This window comes from Zingiber officinale, chromosome 3B (assembly GCF_018446385.1).
Source record: "Zingiber officinale cultivar Zhangliang chromosome 3B, Zo_v1.1, whole genome shotgun sequence".
Taxonomy (NCBI): domain Eukaryota; kingdom Viridiplantae; phylum Streptophyta; class Magnoliopsida; order Zingiberales; family Zingiberaceae; genus Zingiber; species Zingiber officinale.
This window is the reverse complement of record NC_055991.1, coordinates 3857422-3880028: the sequence shown is the minus strand read 5'-3', so window position 1 is coordinate 3880028 and position 22607 is coordinate 3857422. Positions and strand designations below refer to the sequence as shown.

General features: G+C 38.2%; 3 protein-coding genes across 3 annotated transcripts; 2 read left to right on the top strand and 1 right to left on the bottom strand.

Annotated features, from left to right (window-relative positions):
• The first annotated feature begins 1027 nt into the window (after positions 1–1027).
• LOC122055547 (pyruvate kinase 1, cytosolic-like) lies at positions 1028–12400 on the top strand. Its single transcript, XM_042617025.1, has 16 exons — positions 1028–1252; positions 1334–1430; positions 1517–1614; positions 2278–2433; positions 3443–3520; positions 3678–3809; positions 4502–4582; positions 4734–4805; positions 4889–4978; positions 5247–5391; positions 5776–5864; positions 6610–6705; positions 8934–9001; positions 9106–9205; positions 9444–9503; positions 12027–12400. The coding sequence occupies exons 1-16, from the start codon at positions 1184–1186 to the stop codon at positions 12177–12179; spliced, it is 1584 nt and encodes a 527-aa protein (XP_042472959.1). The 5' UTR covers positions 1028–1183; the 3' UTR covers positions 12180–12400.
• A 3275-nt stretch (positions 12401–15675) lies between these two features.
• LOC122055546 (ribosomal L1 domain-containing protein 1-like) lies at positions 15676–16992 on the top strand. The gene has a single exon (XM_042617024.1). The coding sequence runs from the start codon at positions 15702–15704 to the stop codon at positions 16671–16673; it is 972 nt and encodes a 323-aa protein (XP_042472958.1). The 5' UTR covers positions 15676–15701; the 3' UTR covers positions 16674–16992.
• Positions 16993–18582: 1590 nt separating this feature from the next.
• Positions 18583–20072, bottom strand: LOC121967965 (mitogen-activated protein kinase kinase kinase 17-like). The gene has a single exon (XM_042518496.1). The coding sequence runs from the start codon at positions 20070–20072 to the stop codon at positions 19050–19052; it is 1023 nt and encodes a 340-aa protein (XP_042374430.1). The 3' UTR covers positions 18583–19049.
• Positions 20073–22607: the final 2535 nt, after the last annotated feature.

The window sequence follows — 22607 nt, the reverse complement described above, 5'->3', positions numbered from 1 at the left end:
TAAATCGATTAATCCGCTAATACCGATCCAAACCGAACAGAAAAAAATTCGTCGAATATAAGGTCCTGATATTACATTATCCGATCTAGTAAGGTCGGATAGTTTTTTACCCCAATAATCGAACTAACCTGATATGTGATCATCCGTACTTATAACAACTACTATCGATAAGTTGTTACACATTATAGTAGTTATTGTCGATAAGCTGCTACACGTTGTAGCAGCTATTGTCGATTAGCTGCTATACGTGTAATGAGTAATGTCTATTATCATTTTAAAATATTTTATTTTTTTGTTGTATTTATATTTTATATTTCATTGGATATAAGGTTATATATCCAAATAACTGACAATCCATCAGATATCTGATACATATAAGAATTGTTGGATATAAGGCCCGATGTAGGTCTTGATATTGCATTATCTAATCTAGTAGGGTCGGATAGTTTTTTACTCCAATAACCGAACCAACTCGATTCATGATCACCCCTAGATAAGAAAAAATGAGTAGAGGATGTGTGTGATGAGAAAGAATACGTGATAAGAAAGAAAATGATAGAGAAGATGTGATGAGAGAAAATGAGAAGAGAAAAATATGATGAAAGAAAGTATGATGAGATAATGAGAAAAGAGAATAAGAAGATAGAAAATGATATGAAATAAAAATTGAACAAATATATTAAGAATATTTTAATTTAAAATTTATTTCCCATTCTCATTTTCATCAAAATCCAAAGGTGCAGATTCACATCAAAATCCAAAGGTGATGACTTTTATTAATACAAAATTTTTAAATTCCATTCCAAAATCTTAATTATATTACCATCAACCAAAAATAAAATTTGAGAATAAATTCAATTCCCTACTTTCATGCTCATATACCAAATGTCACGGTAGATTTTGAAACGGATGGCAAAAGAGACCTCGTATGGGCTGGGCCTAGTATGGCTACGGCCCACATTTTGGGGATTGGTTAAACCGGACCGTATCACGGGCAACCCAACCACCGCTTTCCGCCTCTGGTCAATTATAACAGAACGTGAAAAAAAGGACGATGGAGCATCAATTGGGGGAGTAGACTAGAGTAGTGCTGTAGCGATCTGCTTCCGCTTCCACTTCCACTCCGAGCGGTCTCTCCTCCATCTCCAATTCGCTCACTTTTTTGTTCTCGGCAGCTCTCAGAATGCATTCCACTCACCTTCTCCTCGAGGAACCCATCAGGATGGCCTCCATCCTCGAGCCATCAAAGCCGGTATGTTTCTTCTACTGGATCTTGGTTGAGAAGCAGACGATTTGGATCTTCTGATTGCTGGGCCACATTGCTGTTTTGCAGAGTTTCTTCCCGGCAATGACCAAGATCGTGGGCACGCTCGGCCCCAAATCCAGGTCGGTGGAGGTGATCGCCGCCTGCCTCAAGGCTGGCATGTCCGGTACGCCTTGTTTTACTGCAGCGGGCTGTCATTGGTGCTTTCTTTCGTGGATGATGGGAGATTTACTGGGTATTATGTGGTGGCAGTGGCACGCTTTGACTTCTCTTGGGGAGACGCTGGCTATCACCAGGAGACTCTCGACAATCTCAAGGCAGCTATCAGGAGCACCCAAAAGTTGTGCGCAGTAAGTGTAGTCTTGGTTATCAGCCACTTTAAGTTGACGAAGTTCTTTTCTCTTGTTGCTCGGCTTTGTCGTGCTATCACAGTTCCCTACTATATTCATACGTTGGTCCCCCCATCAGTCTTACCGAGTTTCAGCAAAATTTACCTTTTTTTTTAATTGGAAATTGTCGCTAACATTGATTGCTAACTCATGTTCTTTCTTTCTCTCTTTCGTTTTTCTCCTTGGATCTATGGTTTTGAGTTTTATTCATATTTCGCTCGTTTGACTGCTTTCTCAGGTTGCAAATTGTTGTTCATCTCGCTTGCTACCATTGTTTTATTTTAATATTCTTCCTTCCTTTATTTTCTCGTCTATTCTATGGAGTTCGAGCTCGATTTAAGTTTCACTCGTTTGCTTGCTATCAAATCTCTCCGCTACTGCTTTTGCTTGGAGTTTGAGCTTAACTTATGTTCAACTTGTGAGTGCGCACTTGCGTTCATCTACCATGGACACAAATAACTCTCATAATGGTTCCATTTATGTTTCTACCTGGCATTTATTCTCCTTTTCACTTTTTCTCATGGCAACGTTATCCACAAAATCAGGGTTCTAGTGACCATTTTCTAGTTCTAAGTTTCTTTTTTGTTGATTGGACTTTAATAACATAAAATTGTCTTGTTCCAGGTCATGTTAGATACAGTGGGTCCAGAGTTGCAGGTTGTCAACAAAAGTGAGAAGGCCATTTCCCTTGAAGCGAATGCGTATGTTGTTTTGACACCAGATCAGGAGAAGGAAGCTACTTCTGAGTTGTTGCCTATAAACTTCACAAATCTATCAAAGGCAAGCATTATCTTCTTTTATCTATCCTTATAAAAAAAGCATACTTGTCTATGCGAATATGTTATTTCTTGATCAATCTTCTACCCTTTTGCTTCTCTCACTATTTTGCAACCTAAAACATGACTGTTTCAGGCTAGTAAACATACACCTAGAAAGTTGAGGTGACTTCATTTATTTCTTGGTGGGAGCATTGTTTGAGGAATTCCAATGGTATTTGTACAATGTTGGGTTATATTTTTTTTATCTGTTCTTTTGATGGCTAGGACTTTGTTTGTACTTGGTTCAGACCTTCACACCTGTGCCCCAATGTGAGATCCACAAGAGGTCTCTAATGAGAATATACACCACTTTGCATCCAACAATCAGATTCCCCTGGTTTGTTTCTTGATGACTTCCACTGAGATTTGATCCCAACACCTCATTTAAAGGGTATCTCACCTGGGTCTAATGCATTGTGTTGTAAAACCTTAATCATGCATCACCTATTGTTGACCAAAAATCTTGTTAGGGAGGTTTTTCATTAAGGAGAGGTTTTAAAATCTCAGGACTCATGGAGATAATCTGGGTTGTATTTCTCCATTGATATTGAGAGTGGAGTGTGGGACGATTGAGAGTTTTTTTGTACATTGTGTAGGAAGTGGTTTGCCTTCTTTTTTTTATACTTGCTCTCATATCATAAGCATTTTTTTTTTGTGGATGTTATGTTATATCTCTCTCTTACTCATGTTGTTGTGTATTGGCCACCATCTTCTTCTTTTTGAGGAGGTTATTGTTAGCTTCATCGTGGTATTCAAGCTGGTTTTAGACCAAAAAATATTTGAACTGTAGCTTTCTTATGGCTCGCTTCCATATTTGATCATATTAGCAGTTTCTTGGTAGTGTTTAAATAGAGCCGGTGCAGCCTCAAACCCAACAAAGGGCTGTATGTAACTATTTTCTATTCTGGTGTTGCAGATAGAATTACTTTATAATATCTAGAACTGAGTTTATTCTTCTTTTGCATTTGCAGGCTGTGAAGCTAGGAGACACAATATTTATTGGCCAATACTTGTTTACTGGGAGTGAAACTACTTCTGTTTGGTTAGAGGTATGGTTTTTGCGAGTGACTCAAAAACTAACTTTTCCTAAAACAATTTATCTTGAATGTTGAAAGAAAACTAGCTGTAAGAATTTACTGTATTATTAATCTTTTTTGAGTTATCAAGGCATTGCCAAGCTTTTTCTGTAACAATTTATCAATGCAGGTTGCTGAGTTGAAAGGGGAAGATGTAGTCTGCATAATAAAGAACTCTGCTACTCTGTCTGGGTCATTGTTCACTCTCCATGTATCCCAAATCCGAATTGACTTGCCAACACTTACTGAATCTGACAAAAATGTAAGCAACACTTTGCATGATGTAACACCAATCAAAACTTTTCTTTAAGCTTAATGGTTAACTTAAATATGTGATTTTAAGAACCCTTGACCATGTTGTTTCTCCTTCATAAACTTTAGCGTGCATCATAGATTCACTATATATGCAGTAGTAGTGAATCTTTCCCACAAAAGATGCATCTATAGAAGAGAGAATATGCTCCCATGGGGGAAATGGCTGTTGAGACTATGATTTCAAGAAAAACTTCTTCTGCTATATAACTAATGTTGCTATTATTGATATTTTCCCCTATTGGTATGTGTTTTTCATGATACTTAAATGGAATCTACAGTTCATAGCTGTCTTATCATTTGCTATCATTTGTTTTGGCTGCATAATATCCTCATTTCTAATTTTCTGTAGATTACATCATCACTAGCTGCACTCCTTCAGTTGAGACAGTCTTTACAATTATTTTTGTTGTTTTCATAAAATCTTATAATCATTTTGAATTCCTTATGATGCATTTTCTATTGTCAACAACCACACCACATTGAGCCTTCGTTTCATATTTTTCCTAGTCCCTCTTACAATCCCAATTTTTTTATTTTAGTTATCAATTTTGTCTTGTTGATACTGGATTTTGTTTCTGTATTACCTCAAAAAAGTCTCAAACTTATTTGACTAAAATCTTGTTGTTATCTACATTTCAGGTTATAAGTACATGGGGTGTGCAAAACAAAATTGATTTCCTATCATTGTCTTATACAAGGCATGTGGAAGATGTCCGACAAGTATGCTATTTTATGTATACTCATTAGTTCTGCTTAACTGTCTGACAAGTATCTTGTCTTGTCTTTGTCCTTTCAATAGTTATTTCACAAGGTAGGTATGTTTGTTAAGTATTGTTCAAAAGATGACTTCTTATGCTCCCACTGCATGCAGGCCCGGAATTTCCTGTCAAAATTAGGTGATCTTTACCAAACTCAGATATTTGCAAAAATTGAGAGCATAGAGGTTTGCTGAAATGTGAATTGACTATAGAAAACATCTGTTTTAGATCTTTATAGTCATGGTTTCCACTGCTCAATTTTTTTCAGGGACTTACACATTTTGATGAGATTCTGCAAGAAGCAGATGGAATTATTCTTTCTCGTGGGAATCTTGGAATAGATCTCCCACCTGAGAAGGCCAGTATTACTTTATTTCCTCTCTTTTTTGATGAAGACATAACAACCATGCAGCTGAAATACTCATTGGCATAAAACAAGATGCAAATAAATGCTCATTTTAAAGCATAGTAAACATATATCTATTTTCCAAGCCTGAGTTCAATTGATGAGTTATTTGTTAAAAATTTTCCTTTCTTCTTTCAAGGATTTTCTAACTTGATTTTTTTTCCTGCTGCAGCTAATGTGATTGATAACTTATCACTTAGTCACATAATTTTGTCTATAGGTATTTTTGTTCCAAAAGGCTGCTGTATATAAGTGTAACATGGCTGGAAAACCAGCAGTCATCACACGTGTGGTTGATAGCATGACTGACAATCTGAGACCTACACGAGCTGAAGCAACTGATGTGGCCAATGCAATACTCGATGGTATTTTCTGTTTCTATGGAGAAACTTGTTTAAAGTCAATATTGCTATCTTTAACATCTCCAATTTCACATATCATGATTAATGTATTTGATCCATTTGCCAATCGGAAGGGGAGCCTTGGCGCAACGGTAAAGTTGTTGCAATGTGACCAAAAGATCACGGGTTCGAATCCTGGAAACAGCCTCAGGGTAAGGCTGCGTACAATGGATCTTTCCCCGGGACCCCGCATGACGGGAGCTTCGTGCACCGAACTGTCCTTTTTTTATCCATTTGCCAATCTCAAATAGTCCAACTCCAATGGGACAAGTGTTATTGTTGTTATATGCTGCATACATCAGTGTCTTATTTTATTTTGTTAAACTTTCAACTGTCTACTTTTCCCAGGAAGTGATGCAATCCTTTTGGGTGCTGAAACTCTTCGAGGATTGTATCCTGTTGAGACCATTTCCACTGTGGGTAGAATTTGTTATGAGGTGAGCTTTCTGTACCTTGTATTCATAATAAAATGCATGGAAAAGATTGAATGTCTTGAGATGTTTTCCATGTGAACTTTTTTCTTATGCTTTCTTTACCTACTTCTACAGCGGTTACATATGCAAATTATTTGAAACTTCCATATTGACATGTACACTAGAAAATTTTATGTTTTTTTTTTCACTTGAATAGATTTTCTTGACCAGGAAATGGGCAACATATTCAACTCTTGCCACTAATGCAGAGTGACTTTTATATATTTCATTATGGAAAGCTTGTTTATTCAAATTTTGCCAATGGGAAGATAATGTTTTGGATGCTCATGGCACAAGGGATAGCTGGATGAATAACATTATTCTGTTGAGATGACATAAAACTTAATGCTAAGTTATGGTGTTCATGAAGCTTGAGGATTCTGGTAATCATGAGTCTGGAGGATTCTGCTGTGTGTGCTTTGTTACAGTCAGAAAAGTGGAGTTTCATGTTAGCTGATTGTGTAGAAATTTATAAGACATTGTTGAGGTTGAGTGCTAAATCTCAACAGAGAGGATAATCGGGGGTAGGGCAATGAGGACAATTATTTTAATATCAGGTTATCTTAGTAGCAGGTAACTTGGATTCTGTTGTATCCTTCATATATAGCAAACATGTGGTTTTCTGTATATTGATTCTCATCCTTTCCTAAATGTCCTTTCCTCTTCTCTTACTTTTATATTGCTCTAACCATAGAAATAACTTTTGCAGGCAGAGAAAGTTTTCAACCAGGATTTGTACTTCAAGAAGACCGTGACTTATGTTGGGGAACCAATGAGCCACTTGGAGTCTATTGCTTCATCAGCTGTATGATCTTAGTTTCGTTTGCCCAATCCAATTTGATAAAGCAATAAATGTTATGATCCGAGGATCCCTTCCTTTTTCAAGGAGGGAACAACACCCCTATTGTCTCAACAATTTATCCCTAAAAACAACTAGGCATCACAACCAGGCACAATACCACACAGTAACTAAAAATTCAACTTAGAAAGGCAATTACATAATTCTATAATAAAAATTTCTCAGCAACACCTAAATAAACTAATATGATGCAATCTCCAAGTCTGCTATACCTATGAGTCTACAGGCTTACAAAATGAGGGTGAGAACAAATATTCTTAGCTGGTATAATGAAGAACATACATAGATAAATGCTAAATAAAAATTAATATAAATTATCATAACATTATGATTTAACCTAGTAACTATATTATAATAACCAATCATCCATCATTTTTATTGAAGCTTGGATGCTCCAGACCATAAAAGGATGTCACTCTTATGTGACTAGTCATTTTGAGATGGAACGAACTCCACCCAACTCAATATGTTTTGATAACTACAGAACTAGGACTATTACCTTTGAGTAATGATGGGCATAAGGGAGTGTTTAAGTTAGGATGTTGATCTCATACAAACAAGTGTGGTAATCTATTTTGTCTATGTATTAAAAGGATGTTCTCCTCTCAAGTTTAGTCATTTGGGTATAGAACAACATTTTGGTATTAAAAGGATGTTCTACTACCAAGAGTATGTAGTTTCAACAAGCAAAGGAATCATGAAATCTTGCACTTGTTATCCTTATTTCACCATATTAAACCTCTCTTTGATCCAAATTTAGCTTTAGGTTGGATGGTTAGATGTTCCAAAGATTTTCTCTTTATTTTCAACACTTAAAGATTAAGCAATCATAATTTTAACACCAATTAACAATAATGAACATCAATTACATATTCAATAAAGATATCAAAATTTTTATGCTTATTCGCAGAGAAAAGAAATAAGCACTAAATCACCAACCTTAAAAATGACCCTAGTATCAATTCACTGGCGTGAAAAATGCTCTTGATAGTTGGGAAACTCTCCTTTTTATCAAACTAACTTAATAGAAGTCATCTACTTTCTAACCCATGGTTTTATGCAATTTATACAGAAATCCCAGCAATTAAATTCATTAAAGATAACAAGGAAACAATAAGTTTGATTCTCAATCTTTTCCCTAGCCAATGGTTCGGAAACCTACAACAAAGGGGCTATCCTAAGCAGTGGGCAAAATTTTAAGGAGACCTAAATCTATTCTAAATCAAAGAAAAACAAGTCATTGCTACACACCGGAGGGTTGAGATGATTTGAAAAGGTCTTAACTCAATTTTTTGGGCGTTGGAAAAAAGAGGACAACAATCTTCTTGCAGCATTCCTTGCTGCTGTAGTTGGCACATAAATTGTAGCAGGTGGGAGCGTTTAGAGCAGGGAATTTGATGGAGACGAGGATTTGTAAGTTGGATAACAAGTTTTGGGATTTTGAGAGTAGGAAATAAGGAGATCATCACCTTTTCTAAAACAAGTCAATCTCTCGCGCAGATGGATAGGGATGGCAGTTGTGATTCCTTTTTCCTACAAGTTATCCTCTCCCAAACAACTAAACCTGATCCCTTTACTACCAAATCGAATTCAAACTCCTTGAACTTAAACTGAACTCAGCCCAATAATGGTCCAACCAATTTCAATTCAAAACCCAAATCAAATCCAACTCAATCTCTTCCCATCCTACGATTACATCCTTATTTCTAGGAGTTTCTTACTCAATTTGACATCCCAAACAATGCTCAAACTAGCCTAAACAACACAAGTCTTCGTCAAATACAACAATTTTTGTTTTAGTTGGCATCAGGTATCTAGCTTACACCGACTAATCCTGGGGGTGACTGGCGAGCCCCACGGAAGTTTTCCACTGGCTAAATCGGAAAACGTTCACAACGAGCGGCCTATCAGCCAGTGTTCTTTGGTCAACCGTCCATTAAGGGAAATTCATTTGTTAATTCGCTGAGACTGGATCTGATCCTTAGATGCCTGAAAACTGAAAAGGCGCATTGCCGCTGCACCATTGCCCGGAGCAAATACAACAATTTTAATTAATTGTAAAGAGGATATTCATAATCAATAGGGAAAAATCTAGATTTTAATAAAAGTAATGAACTCGTCCTAAATTTGGAACAAAGTGGATTATAAAAGTGTTTGGTATTGATCAACTTTAGGTGCGTGCTGCTATCAAAGTTAAAGCTTCTGTGATTGTTTGTTTCACTTCATCTGGAAGAGCTGCAAGGTGCTAATTTAGTAAAATTCTTTAAAATACTTATCATTGTAGTGTTTACCTGTGCATTGTGAAAATTCCTGACATCCATGTGGTTCCTTTCATTGTTTGTTTAGGTTGATTGCTAAGTATAGGCCCACAATGCCTGTATTATCTGTGGTCGTTCCTCGACTCAAGACAAACCAACTTCGCTGGAGTTTCAGTGGTGCTTTTGAAGTAAGTGGTCAGCTAATCATCTTATATGCTCTAGTGAATATTAGTATCTTGTTTCATTCTGTTTTATTGTTTCCGGCGACTATAGCTAAGATTTGCATTTCATTTCAGTAATCATTAGTATATTTTTTCTTGGAATTATTCCCATTACTCATCACTTTTGTCAGTCATTAGTACAGTCCATTAACTATTGGTAATGCAAAAAATGAGTTATGCTAATTAAAGTAAACATTATTGGCAGGCAAGACAGTCACTCGTAGTTAGAGGCCTCTTCCCCATGCTTGCTGACCCTCGCCATCCTGTAAGTGTTTCTGTTATTGAATGTACTATTTGTTCTATTCATTGTTTTGTCTGTCCAGATCATAAATAGACAAGATTAATTTTATTGGATTCTAAAATCTTTATAAGAGGTTTATGACTGTTCAAGAACACTTTTTATATCAAACAAAATACTAATATGCTATTCTCTTTTTTTCCTATGTGTCTTGTCTCTCAGCAGCAGCCAACACTAGTCAACATCTTTTGGATCCATCCGCTCTTAAATATACTAGTATATATGCAAAGTACATGGTTATCACCTAACTTGAATTGATATTGGTGAAGGCTAATTCAGTATTTTATATGGAATTGTGCATATTACAGAGGTTGACACAAGCTTAAAGAACTAGAGATTTGTTGAAATTATCTAGTAATTAGATACAACATACTATACATGTTTAAAATCGTATCAAATCCAATCAAATTGAGAATGAAAAAAAGATGAAATTGGTTACATCAGCCTAGAGTGATTTTAGAAATCTAGGTTGATCTAAGCAATTTCTTAATCATCCCAGCTTGAATGGTAGCAAAGGGAGAGAGAGAGATAGGGAGAGCTTGCATCCCTCACTTGAATTGCTACACTTTGTTGCTAATTGCTATGAAAGCATGGGTAGATTACTCTTCAAACAAAATTATCATTGTGATTGATAAGCACACCAAGGATTAAAATTTTATTTGAGTCAAGTTTTGGTGGTTGACCAGAACGAGACGGTTACAATACCAGCTTGGATTGCTGACATATGACATCAGTAAAGTATTGGAGGTGATGGGAGAAAATAGATGAATAAGAAAAAAAACAAAACAAAACTTTGGGGAAAATATTAAAGTCATTTTATACCCGAAATGGTACTTAAGTACCGTGTTATGCTTACACTTAGCAAACTTTGACATGCATTGAAGAAGATGACATAAATTCAGATGATTTATTACTTTAATATTTTTTAGCATAATTTATAATTAATTAGTCAATTGGATTAAATTTTTTTATAATATTCATCCCATTTTATCATGTGCTTTACACCAAGATGAATTTTGATAAGATTTCCATAATGAATTAGTTTAAATTTTGTTATAATAGTCAACCTATATATATTAGCAATTGAATTAAAAATAATTCTACTTATTTTTATTTACTTCAATGCATGTTGGGATAAATTAATATAAGTTACACATGCATTCTTCTGCCACTTGCTATATACAAAACATAAAATTATAGTGATTAAGTAATAGTTAAGAGGAATAAATTATAGAAGTTAACTAGTATTGCTTGAATTCATCTTGTTGCATGCCTTAGCGTGCCATGGTATGTCAACTAGTGACATGATATGAGACTTATCGACAATGATCAGCACAAACTATACAAGAGGATTGCTTGTGTCAGTTAATGTAAACTTTTCGTAATCTAGTGGAACAATACATTTGGATCAGATCGTTCAGTTTTTTTAATGTTGGAAACTAGGATAACCAAGACAAATATATATCTAATGAAGTGATGGAGACTCTAGAAAAATAGAGGATGATGAAGGCACATTCAGTTGGCACAGTCTGCAAAACTTATGTCATACGTTAATCACTTTACATATCCTCACATCTTGGATGAAAATGAAAGTTGCATCTTATGTCATAGAACAAGTCAAGCATTTTATGAGTGTACTAATAGATAATAAACTTAGTGGAAATTTAGCGATAGAAAACATATAAGATAAATACTACAAAGGTGAAAGAGAAATTTCCAGTGCCCTTAATCTATGAGTCTGACCTATTTGCAATTGTGATGTTGATAGAGTACATTGGTGGTGGCATGATAGATGATAAACAAGTGTTGGTTGAAATGTGCTAAGAGGTTTTTGATTCTAGAATCCAGATCATCAATAAACAAGTAGTAGATGTATCTACCAAAGAGGTAACTGACTGAAATGAGGCATTGGTTGCAACTTGGAGCCGGACGAAATGTGAATGCTCTTGTTGGACATTGTAATATTGGATGATGGACTCTCTTGGGAAGTAGGTTCTGATTGAGCCACATGAGTTCTTTGGAAAGGATGATCAATGAATAGCCATGGAGACCGTAGCTGACACTGACGTGTCAAAGTTTTTCACAATAAGATCATTTATGTTTTCCTTGTTCAGTAGCGTAATTGCCATGACCTCACTGATATCTCCTTGACCTACATGTGACTCTTTCAATGACAATTGAACCAGTGAAGGAAATCACTTCACCTTAGGATTAGAGGATGGTGGAACTCTACACATTCTATGGAGCCTCAAACCAGTGGAATCCGGTGACATAGAGACATGGGGGAACTTGGGAAGAGAATTAGGGATTTTGGTGATTTAATTTGATATTAAATTTAATTAATGTTCTTTAAATTCTGTTCTTGTGGTTTCTGTTCTGTAAATTCAAACCTTGGTACTTTTTTGTCGTTGACCTTCTTCTTGTTCAAGTAAGCATAAAATGGTCTTGCCCATAGTTTGATACTAAGCAATGAATTGTCTCCGACTGCAGGCTGAGTCAACTAGTGCGACCAACGAGTCAGTTCTGAAGGTTGCTCTTGATCATGGAAAGGCTTCTGGTTTGATCAAGTCTCATGACCGAGTCGTCGTCTGCCAGAAAGTAGGTGATGATTCGGTGGTGAAGATCATCGAATTGGAGGACTGAAGGAGTAACCTTCTCTTTTAGTTAACTTTATCAAATAAAGCATTGTTCAGAAATCTAAATCTGAACTGGTGAAGTTCTGAATAACTAAGCTTGTTAAGATTGCACGGTATCTGAGAAAATGTGAGGTAGATTTTGTTGCTGTTATTGAAAATTTGGTTTCCTGGTTTCTTGTGATAAAGGTGAATGCGCAAAAATTAAAGGAGTGCCCCAAATTATGTAAATCATCAAAAATGGCCTCTTTTTCTCTATCAGATATTTTTATTTCGAGGATACTGCTTATTTCAATGTTATTATAAAATAATAAACTCAGCTAGTCTTTTCTGATCGATCTGGGCTTATAAAATTTTTTTTTATCATTCATCAGGATAAATTAGGAAGTACTCGTGATGAGTGGCCCAGAAACTCAGTATCCCTTGGTTGCACTTATGTTTTTAATTTGGAGAAAAAATTTCTACAAATGCACTATGGTATTTCAATGTTATTATGTGGCAAAAGACGATTCGCTCATCCTAGCACTTCTATCAATTCATCCCTAGGTTAATACTAATGAGATAAATTATGGATGATTATTAGCCATTAATTAGTACACGGTCTAAGGCATGTGGAAGGTATGCCCAGAGTTTTAACCCAATTTGATAACACTCAATATCTTAACCACTGTACTGCCCTTAGGGGACATTTCAATGTTATTATATTGTAGCAAAAAGGTGGAATCCGCCACCCCAGTGGCCCCATACGGTCGGTTCTACAACCATCTATGAGGAGGTAAATTAGGAAGCTATAGGTGACTAGTGCAAGGGAGGACTTTTTCCTCGACTTTGTCGAGATTCGAACCCTTGCCCTATTGTAGCAACTCTATTCACACTAGCCAACTCAACCTTGCCCTGTTTCAATGTTATTATATATTTTTTCCCTGTCACTATACCATAGCCCCGAGGGCTCAATGTTATTATAGTAGCTATGAGTAGTTGTTATATATATATAAGTTATCAAATAGAAGTTATTGAATAGTTGCTACAATGTTATTCTTTATTTTTGGTGTTATTGTAGTAGTTGTGATTAGTTGTTATAATACGTAACTGTTATAATGTGTGATGATTATGTCTAAAAGCTGCGGAGATAATGTGTTGGGTAAGTGACTCTACGATTGACGGGGAAAAGACCTCGAATTAGAGAAAAAATTGATGAGTTGGAGCAAAAAAAGGGGCTCTGAATGCTCCCTTCCTCTCTATGCACACCAAAGAAGAAAGTCAACAAAACGTTAGAGCAAGAATCAGGGAAGAAATCCCTGACGTAGGTTCTTCGATGCTCAAGTTAGTAAGGTGACTGAGTGAAAAAATGGAGAAGATGAGTAGTTACTATGTGTTTTTGCATAAGCGTCGTATGAGCACCCCTAGTCAACGAAGAAGACCCCCTTTATATATCACCTCTCATAACCTCCACAATCATGAGATGGCTAGAATGTCAAGTGTCAGAAGTTGTTAAGTACAGGAAGATGTGTAGCCTAGGAGATGCACAGTCACTGTCTAAGGAATCTTCCGTTACCCGCATGGGCACCGCTTTTATAACTTGCACCATTAATGAGGTGGTTAAGGGAATATGTTAACGGAAGGTGTATAGTACCTTCGAAGAAGGTTCCTTTGAATGCATATGTTTGTAATAAAAGAATATATATGATAAATGATTGTTACTCTTTGATAAGTTATTGTGATTCTTTGACAATGTTGCCCCTTGAATATATCTCGGATGGATATTTAGTCGACCAACTGTTTATTATACTGGTAGATCAATATGTAAGCAGGGTGTCGAGTCCCATAAGGACGGCTAGTCCCTATGTCGCTAGGTTGTATATTGTGATACCGAAGATCTGATATTGAAGCAACAAGGAGCCAAGTCTCATAGGCTCAATCGGTTCTATGACTGACCAGTCATATACTGAGATATTTGTCTTTGAAGGATAAGAAACTGAGTCTCGAGAGATCCGATTGGTACTTTAAAATGATTGTTCTTATGTTAGGAGGTTTGCCCCTATGTAATATGGGATCTGGAAGTTCGACTGGGCCCATACTGAGTTGCCTTACATATCGACCTTGCGTAGGAAGCGGAGACGCTGATCCTTGTAAACTCAACCAGCATTGTGCTCGATTGGTACTAACCTCGATGGTCTAACCAATCATTTGGTCGAACGTCCATATGCTGAGAGCTGTACTCTGAGAATGGAAAGTTGGGGCCCTAACTCCGGCCAAATACATGACCGACCGTCTTTGTGGCAGACCGGCCATCTCTTAAACCCAATCGAATTTTCAGCTAACCGCATACATACAAGGTGGAGTGAATCACTAAGTCCCTCGAGTCCACCCGACCCTTAGGCTGGTCGTCCTCATATTGAAGGTCTTAGTACTTAGTACTGGGTGAATAGTGAAATCCTATGGAGAGTAATATACTGACTACCACATCCTTTTGACTTTGACTATCATCTATTCTTGTCTTTGAGTAGCACGTCATCTCTGGTCTGCTCATAACATTTCTTATCATGTGTCATTTAATATAATATCGTTGTAGGATTGTAATAATTATTTAATAGTTTATATAATTATTTTAAAGTAATTTTCATTAATTTAAAATGATTTTTAATAAATTTTAAAATAATTTTAATGAGGAAGAGAATTTTGATATGATAATGTTTAAAATTTAAATTTTGTTTAGCTACAATTATGTTGTAATTGGTCGAGGGCTGTTATAATATAAAAATAAAATTTTCATTTTAATCGAATTAAATCTTAAACGTGTTAGAGTAGTTATACAGTAGTTTCTCCCCTAGTTACAGAGTAGTTTTTTTTTTTTTTTATATTGAAACAAGTATATTTTTGAAATAAAATGTCTGATAGAGTGCTTTTAAACTTATTTTTTTTTAACTAAGCTTATTTCTGATAAGACTTTTAGTTAGGGGTGATAATGGATCGGATTCAAGTCGGATTTTATATTCTTCGTCTCCATGCCCATTAGGTATAGGATCTCCGATGGGTACACCCATATCCATTAAAGGATCGGATATCTTCTATAGTTTTAATTTTTTCTTCTTTCTATCCAATTATTATTATTCAATAAAAATATATTAAAATTAACATCCTATTAAAAAATATATATAATTAAAAAATATATTAAACATCTATATAGTCTCCTCCTAATATCAACAGAAATAACGATTTTAAAAAAAAATATTCTTTAATATATGTATATATATTATTTAATCAGGTATTAATATCTCAGGTATTCATAATCCCTCTATACCTTTCTTCATTCGGATCGGATATCTCCTCCATCAAATTCAGGTAAAATTATCATCCTTACTTTTAGTAGATTGTTTATTGTTGCAAAAATATTTTATTATTTGCTTTCTATGTAATTATTGTCCAATAAAATAAAATAAAATAAAGCATCCTTTTGCAAATTGCCCTTGATTAAGTTTACTTATTATATCAATGAACCCGCAGTTGTTAGGGTTTTAGCGATTACGAGAAAATGCTGCTGCCGTCCTTATCGACCTCCAGGGCGAAGCGGGACGTCGTCGCCCGATCGGTGGACGCTCTCCTCAAGTGGCTCCGGCGCCATCCCGGCGATGACTTCCTCCACCTGGTCCTCACCACCAAGAAGGTCCCTCGCGGCGTCCGCCCCAACAACTTCCGTGTACCCCTCCCCCATCGCCTTTACTCCTCCTGCTGCCTCTTCGTCGACGACCGCCCCAGGTCCTCCCTCGCTCCATCCGCCGCCCGCGACGCGGTCCGTCACCTCGCCCTCCCCTTGTCCGACGTCCTTACCCTCTCTGAGATCCGCTCTCGCTGTCGCACCCCCGAGGCTCGCCGCTCCCTCGCCGCCTCCCACGACCTTTTCCTGGCCGACCGCCACCTCATTCCCCTCCTACCTTCCCTCCTCGGCGATCCTTTCTTCAGTAAGAAGAAGAAGGGGAACCACAGAACTCCCGTGCCGCTCGATCTTTCCATCCCTTCGTGGCCGGAGGATCTCCGGCGGGCATGCGGTTCGACCAAGTTCCATCTTGGCCCGAACACAAGTAGCGAGATCAAGGTGGGGCGGGTTTCCCAGGGAAGGGATGAGCTGATCGACAATGTGATGGCTGCCATCGAGGGAGTCGTTCTGAATGTGCCAAAGAAGTGGAAGAATGTGAGGTCTCTTCATCTCAAGGCAACCAATTCGTTAGCATTGCCACTCTATGATTCAATGGAGACTTGTGCCAAAATTGAGAGTTCCTCAAGGTCGAGCAATGTTGAAGAAAAAAAACAAGGCAGCGAAGCTCAATCACAAGTCGAGGAAATGGTTGAAATTGCTGATGAGGTAGAGTCTGAAAGTGATGTGGATGCACAGGACAAATTCAAGAAGTTGATAAATTACCTTAGAGGTAAGCACGAAAATATTTTGGAGCACACAGAGAATACTGATGCAAAAGAAATTAAGAGAAGGAAAATTTCCTTGGATTAATTGATTGCTTACTATATTATCAAGTGCTACAAGTTTTAAATGTCAGTGAGCTCGGAATGCGATCAACAAATATGGTACACACCTAGGTCGGTTGTTCTTGTTATACTCTCTCTTTTTCTGTGTTTTAATCATGCCTTGCTCAAATTACTCTTTTGCATGTGTGAAGATCAAGAAGGGAACATTTTTGTATTAAAAAATTTCTCTATTTACAATATCTTAAGGAGAGTCCTATTTATTGTTATCATCATTCCAATTGCATTCTTGTAACTCATTAAATTGATGCAATGAAATGTCGAATAAACTGAATGTTAGATGACTTTATACAGGATATTTCAATTACTTCTTGGTCTTCATCCAAACACTACATTAGCCATGAACAGTTGAATTAGCAGTCAACTTGATACTATCTAGTCGACTAAAAGTTGATTCGATTTCTGCCCAGTCAATTGGAATCATTTATGATTGGAGGTGAAGAGATTATATAAGAAACCTTAGGTTTCAACCGACCCAGTTTGTGATTTTCTCCTCTTTTTTTTTTGGTCACCTCTTCATTGTTGATTTCCAGCAACTGCCTAGGTGATTTTTGAATATCATGGAGGCTGTGTAACAGTTTCTATCACTAAAATCTTCTTTTTCAATTATTCCTAGATCTACTGCCATTTTGTTAATTCTCTTGATGCCATGATACGTTCATTCTCATTCATTTTGAATGCATTTATCTAATTGCTGTGCATTAAAGCTATTTACATTATGCATTTTTAGATCTAGATGCCCAAAGAAACATGTTGGGTTTTCTGGAGTTGGATCTTCAAGGTTTTTTGGGGGCCACAAAATCTCTATGTTCCTAACCCATGTTTGATCATGTGCATCAAGAGTGCAAGATATGTTTTAAAGATTGAAGCGGTCTATCTTAGATGATAGACTTAATGGAGCCACGAGTAGCTTTGAACTTGTGGATAACCATCAAACTTGGAGAACCCAAAGATTATATGTTGAATATTATAATCTTAGAGATTTGGCTTCTAGGTAGGCATTGTTATCTAGGGTTCTTCATCCTAGTACTAAGGTGACCTAGGACTTGGATACCCTCGATTGGAAGCCCTAACCTTTGAGATGATGAAGGGTTAGATCACCAAAGTGTTTTGGTAGGTTGAGCCCAGGATGTGTCAACCTAGGAAAGCCTTTTGGTAGGCCCAAAATGGCCTTTAGTGACCTGAACAATTTGTTTGAAAGTTAGGTTGGCCTAACATAACTGATGTGTCAATTGTGGATGATAAGTTTAGATAGAATTGAAGTGTAAGACATAAGTAAGAAGGGATCACAATTTTAAGTCATTATAAAATTAATTTGTGCAATGCAGTTGTTGATTAGATCATGAATTAAATGAGTGACTGCTTCAATGAAGTAAATACTCGACTATATTTGTGTGTTGCTTGTTTTGATGCAAGTGATGAATCTGTTTAATTTGATAAATAGAAATTGTTATGATTTGTAGTCTTGCAAGTTGTTGATTTTTGACATTGGATTTGATGATGCTTAAATGCCAACTAGATATTTATATTTTTTATATGCGTCCCAATATACTTTTTTTTATGTGAATGAAAGAAGTCGGTGGACGTTTGAAAAAGTTCCTGTAAAATGGAAAAAGAATAATTAAGAGAGAAGTTGCAAAACACTAATAGAATTCCAAGTTATTTTTGTATAGTTGATTTGTTGTTGATCTCAAATTATATACGTTGTTTGACTTTAGAATTAGACATGTTGTATTGAAAGACTAATCAGAATATTTATTCACTATCCAACTGGTTCACAAGGTGTCCTTGTAAAATGACCAGCTGTTGAGAAAGAGACCACGTATAAAAATATTCGACCACTGTACTGGTTCTAGCTTTAACAATAGCTCTAGCCTCTAGTCCCAAGCAAGCAGTTTGGACCGCTGGTTGTAAAGCCCTTCCATGATGGAACCCTTGCTGGCCAGACTGCATATCTACATGGATTGACGCATTGAAAATATGTTCCTGCAGCCACATTTTTGGATTCAGAAGATCTTCAACGCCTCCACATTTATTCCAGCCAGACAGATTTTTGTCCTGTGATCAGATCCCCCACCTCACCTCCGATTCAGATTCTTTACCAATCTCCACTGCCAAGAAAGTGGCCACCGTCCCAGCTCAGACTCAAAACGACGAAGCAACCATTGCCAACATCTGACTCCTCCTCCTCGCTTTATGCCTAACCATCCAGCCACTGCCCGCCTTTACCTTTCCCCAAATTGATAAAATCTCAATTTGGATTTTTCTTCGTGTTGTTTCCTTGGAACTGGAACAATTAAATATATTATCACAAAAACAGTATTTGCATCATCGATGTCGGTCGCTAATGTGAATTCTTCAGAGAATTGGATTGGGCGGCGACGGCGCCGTTGTTGCTTCTGATTGTCACCCAGTCGTCGTCCCATCTCCAGCGGGGAATGCCGACGCCGATTAACTGCTCCATTCTCATCGATGGATCATCGGGCGACTGACATTCGTCGGTTTCCAGCAGCGATTCCCAGAGTGTCTGGTCGAGAACGCTCTTTGGGGACTCCCACCGCTGCTCGGCGCTGGATTTCGGCGAGGAGCTCACGAACTCGTGCTCCAGGAGCTGCTCCGCAGTCCACCGCTTTCTGGGATCCCTCACCAAGCACTTGCTCAAGAAGTCTTTCCCCTCGCGGGAGAGCCAGCTGGGCGGCTCCGGCACTTCCGGCGAGAAGGCGATCCGGTGAAGCGCCGCGGCGAGGTCGGAGACGTCCGGCCATGGCCCCCGGCCGGTGGCCATCTCGATCACGGTGCAGCCGAGGGCCCACATGTCGGCCGGCGGCCCCTGCTCTTCCCCGCGGGCCACTTCCGGAGCCATGAACATGGGCGTGCCCCTTGTTTCACAGCGTTCTTCGCCAATCCGGCGGGCACAGCCCAGGTCGGCGAGCTTGGCGGTGCCATCGGAGCCAACGAGGACATTGCGGCCCTTGACGTCGCAGTGGACGACGCCGCTGGAGTGGAGGTAAGCCAAGCCCCGGAGGATGTCGCCGGTCTCGGACCGAATCGCCGCCTCATCCAGCCGCCCGCCGTGCTTCGCCACGTCGTCCGCCAGCGACCCCCTCACGGCGTACTCCAAGAAAAGGTTGTAGCTGCAACCTCCCGACGGCGAATCCGAGATCACTTCGGAGCCAAAGCAAGAGACGACGTAAGGCGAATCGAGCGAAGACAGGATCCTCTGCTCCCGCTGCAGGGAGGCGGAGCGCGAGAGCTCAGCGGACTTGACGGCGAAGACGTCGCCGGACGCAATGTCGGTGGCTATAGAGACAGCGGCGGAGGAGCCGCGGCCGATGACCGGACCTCGGCTCCACCTGCCAATCCTCATCCCGCAATTCAAGGAACAGAGAGGAATCCGAGGTAGGGGAAATCAACGGAGTGGGAAAGAACTGACGGTTTGGGTCGTTAAGGAGAGCAACGCCAAGGGCGAGGGCGAAGACGAAGTCCGAAGTGGAGATAGATTTATATATAAAACTGGAAAGCCGAATAAGTTACTGCCATACCGGGGCCATCGGCGGCTGAGCGACTAATTTAACATGGAAAGGAGCGGCGCATGAGTCATGAGCTCATCTCACGTTCCTTCACAAATCTAAAAACAATGCCCTAGGATAGAGTCATAGAATAAAGTAAGGATCAATTTTTATGAAGCCGAGATAAATATCTTCTAATGTGATTGCCTATTTGATTTTTTAATTTATCTCTTTATAAATGATCGTGGGTTGACCGTGTGGGATATCTAGGGGTTAGTTTATGACTTTTTGTAGAAGTAGAAAGCTACGGTGGTTAAAATAGACCTTCCTTTTGAGCCAAATGCCAATTAGCCCAACCAAGTGCTCTAGTCTATCGGATATATGTTCCGATCGGATACAGTGGATGGTTTAATGGGATCATTTTGTGTTCTAGTGAAGAGGTTGAATGAAGGTCAGGTCGTCGACTGCATTCATAAACGCCAACCAAGTACCTCTCGGGAGTAAGGATCAGTCAGATTATATCAGTAATTTGATTAGTTGGTCAACATAATCTAGTGCAGACCTTGCAATCCAACCGATTAATACAGAGAATATTCTGAAGTAAATCGTACTTTTGAAACTTTCAGTCTGTCAAATTGTAAAGATTTAGAAGTTTATTTTAAAAAAATGTGTCAGAGTCATTATATGATTTGCTTTTTTTTGAAAGCGCTTCAAGATTTGTACATAAGCACAACAGTGACATTATAAAAAGAGATCTTCATCCACAAGCACAGATACATGACCTTACATAGTTTTACACACTCATTGTTACCGTTTCTTTCACGATTCTTCTCCAAAAATCAATCACTGATTTGAATGTCGGAATGTAAGACCGGGGACCTCTTTCCTAGTCCACCAGTCATTAACATTCTCTATGTTACACAAGATAGCGAGGAATCTCTATCCAATCAACGCTAGAGTCATGTTCCCAACCAACTATTCTCACTGTTTTTCGAACAGGATCATAGAACAAATCTAAAAATAAGCCCTAAGACTTGATGCGATGGTAAACAGGCGAACAAGTTTTCCAAACAACGATGATTATATTGCTTAGTGTTTGAATCACTTGTGATGTTGGATCATCTTTTGTGATTCATATTCACTTTTCAAATTTATCCAATGGTTAATGATAAATTTGTGTGAGATCGGATGACTTACCCACCGTGGACGAAGATAGAAATTAACACTCAAGCAGTAACTGCGCTTTAGACAAATCTTAAGAAAAAAAAAAATCAATAAACTGGCAGTGGGCTGCAGGAAGAGCTTCGCTAAGCCTCATCATTGGCACACCAACTGCGCATGGTTGGTTGGGCCCGCTTCAGTTGCTGCCGTTTCATTCTTGTTGAGCGAACCGACTGGCACTGCTCGTACCAAATCAGGCCCCGCCCATCAGTTTTTACCGGAACGACAATGCCACGCTTTTTGCATCGAGCAATGCATGCGTTATAGAAGGGAAGGGAAGAGAAGGGAATCAGGGATGGATATTTTGTGAGTAAAGGGAGGATGAAAGTGTTGAGTTAGGTGAGGGAATGAGAAGGGGAATGAGGATGGTGATGGACCACGTTGAGAGGTGAAAAGCATGTGGACGGTGCGGACTGACACATGAGGCACGTTTCGTTTGTAGGGGAGGAGGAGGAGGAGGAGGAAGCTGGAACGTCCAAATTCCAAGTCATCAAGGGCGCTTCCGATGCTGCATGCGGCTGTTTGGTGCCCCCACTGTGCAGGGCAGGTGGCGCCAGCCAACAGACAACCATATAGATGGTGGCAGCCATAGGAGCTGCAATCATTGCATCTTCGACATGGAGAGTCCAGTTCTTCCTAGCTCCTCAAATTTTTAAGAAAAACTTTTTGGGCCAAAACAAAATTATAGCGACTATTTAGTAGTTTTTTCAATTATAAATAAATACTTAATCATTTTTATAACTATTTTAAAATTAATTTTATGAAATTTAAATAATTTTGATAAATAATATTTTAAGATAATAGTATTGAGGATTTAAATTTTAAAATTTTAGGATTTAAGATTTACTTATAATTATGTAGCAACTGCTTAATCATTTCTACAACTGCATAACAACTACTTAATAGTATCTATGTTGATCTTGTCTAAAAGTTGAAAAGATGACTGATATTGACCAAATGAAGACTCTTCATTATCCTTCATGTCACAAGAAGTGTTAGCAACCGTGATAGGGAAAAGATCCCTGACGTACGTCTTCTAATGCTCAAGTCAGTGATCAAGTCAAGTAAATGAATAGTAGCTAGGAATGTGTAAAATTATGTAGCATTGCATATCTACGTGAGATCTATTTTATAGCATCATTATTTATATGTGCACGAATCTCAAAGTACCT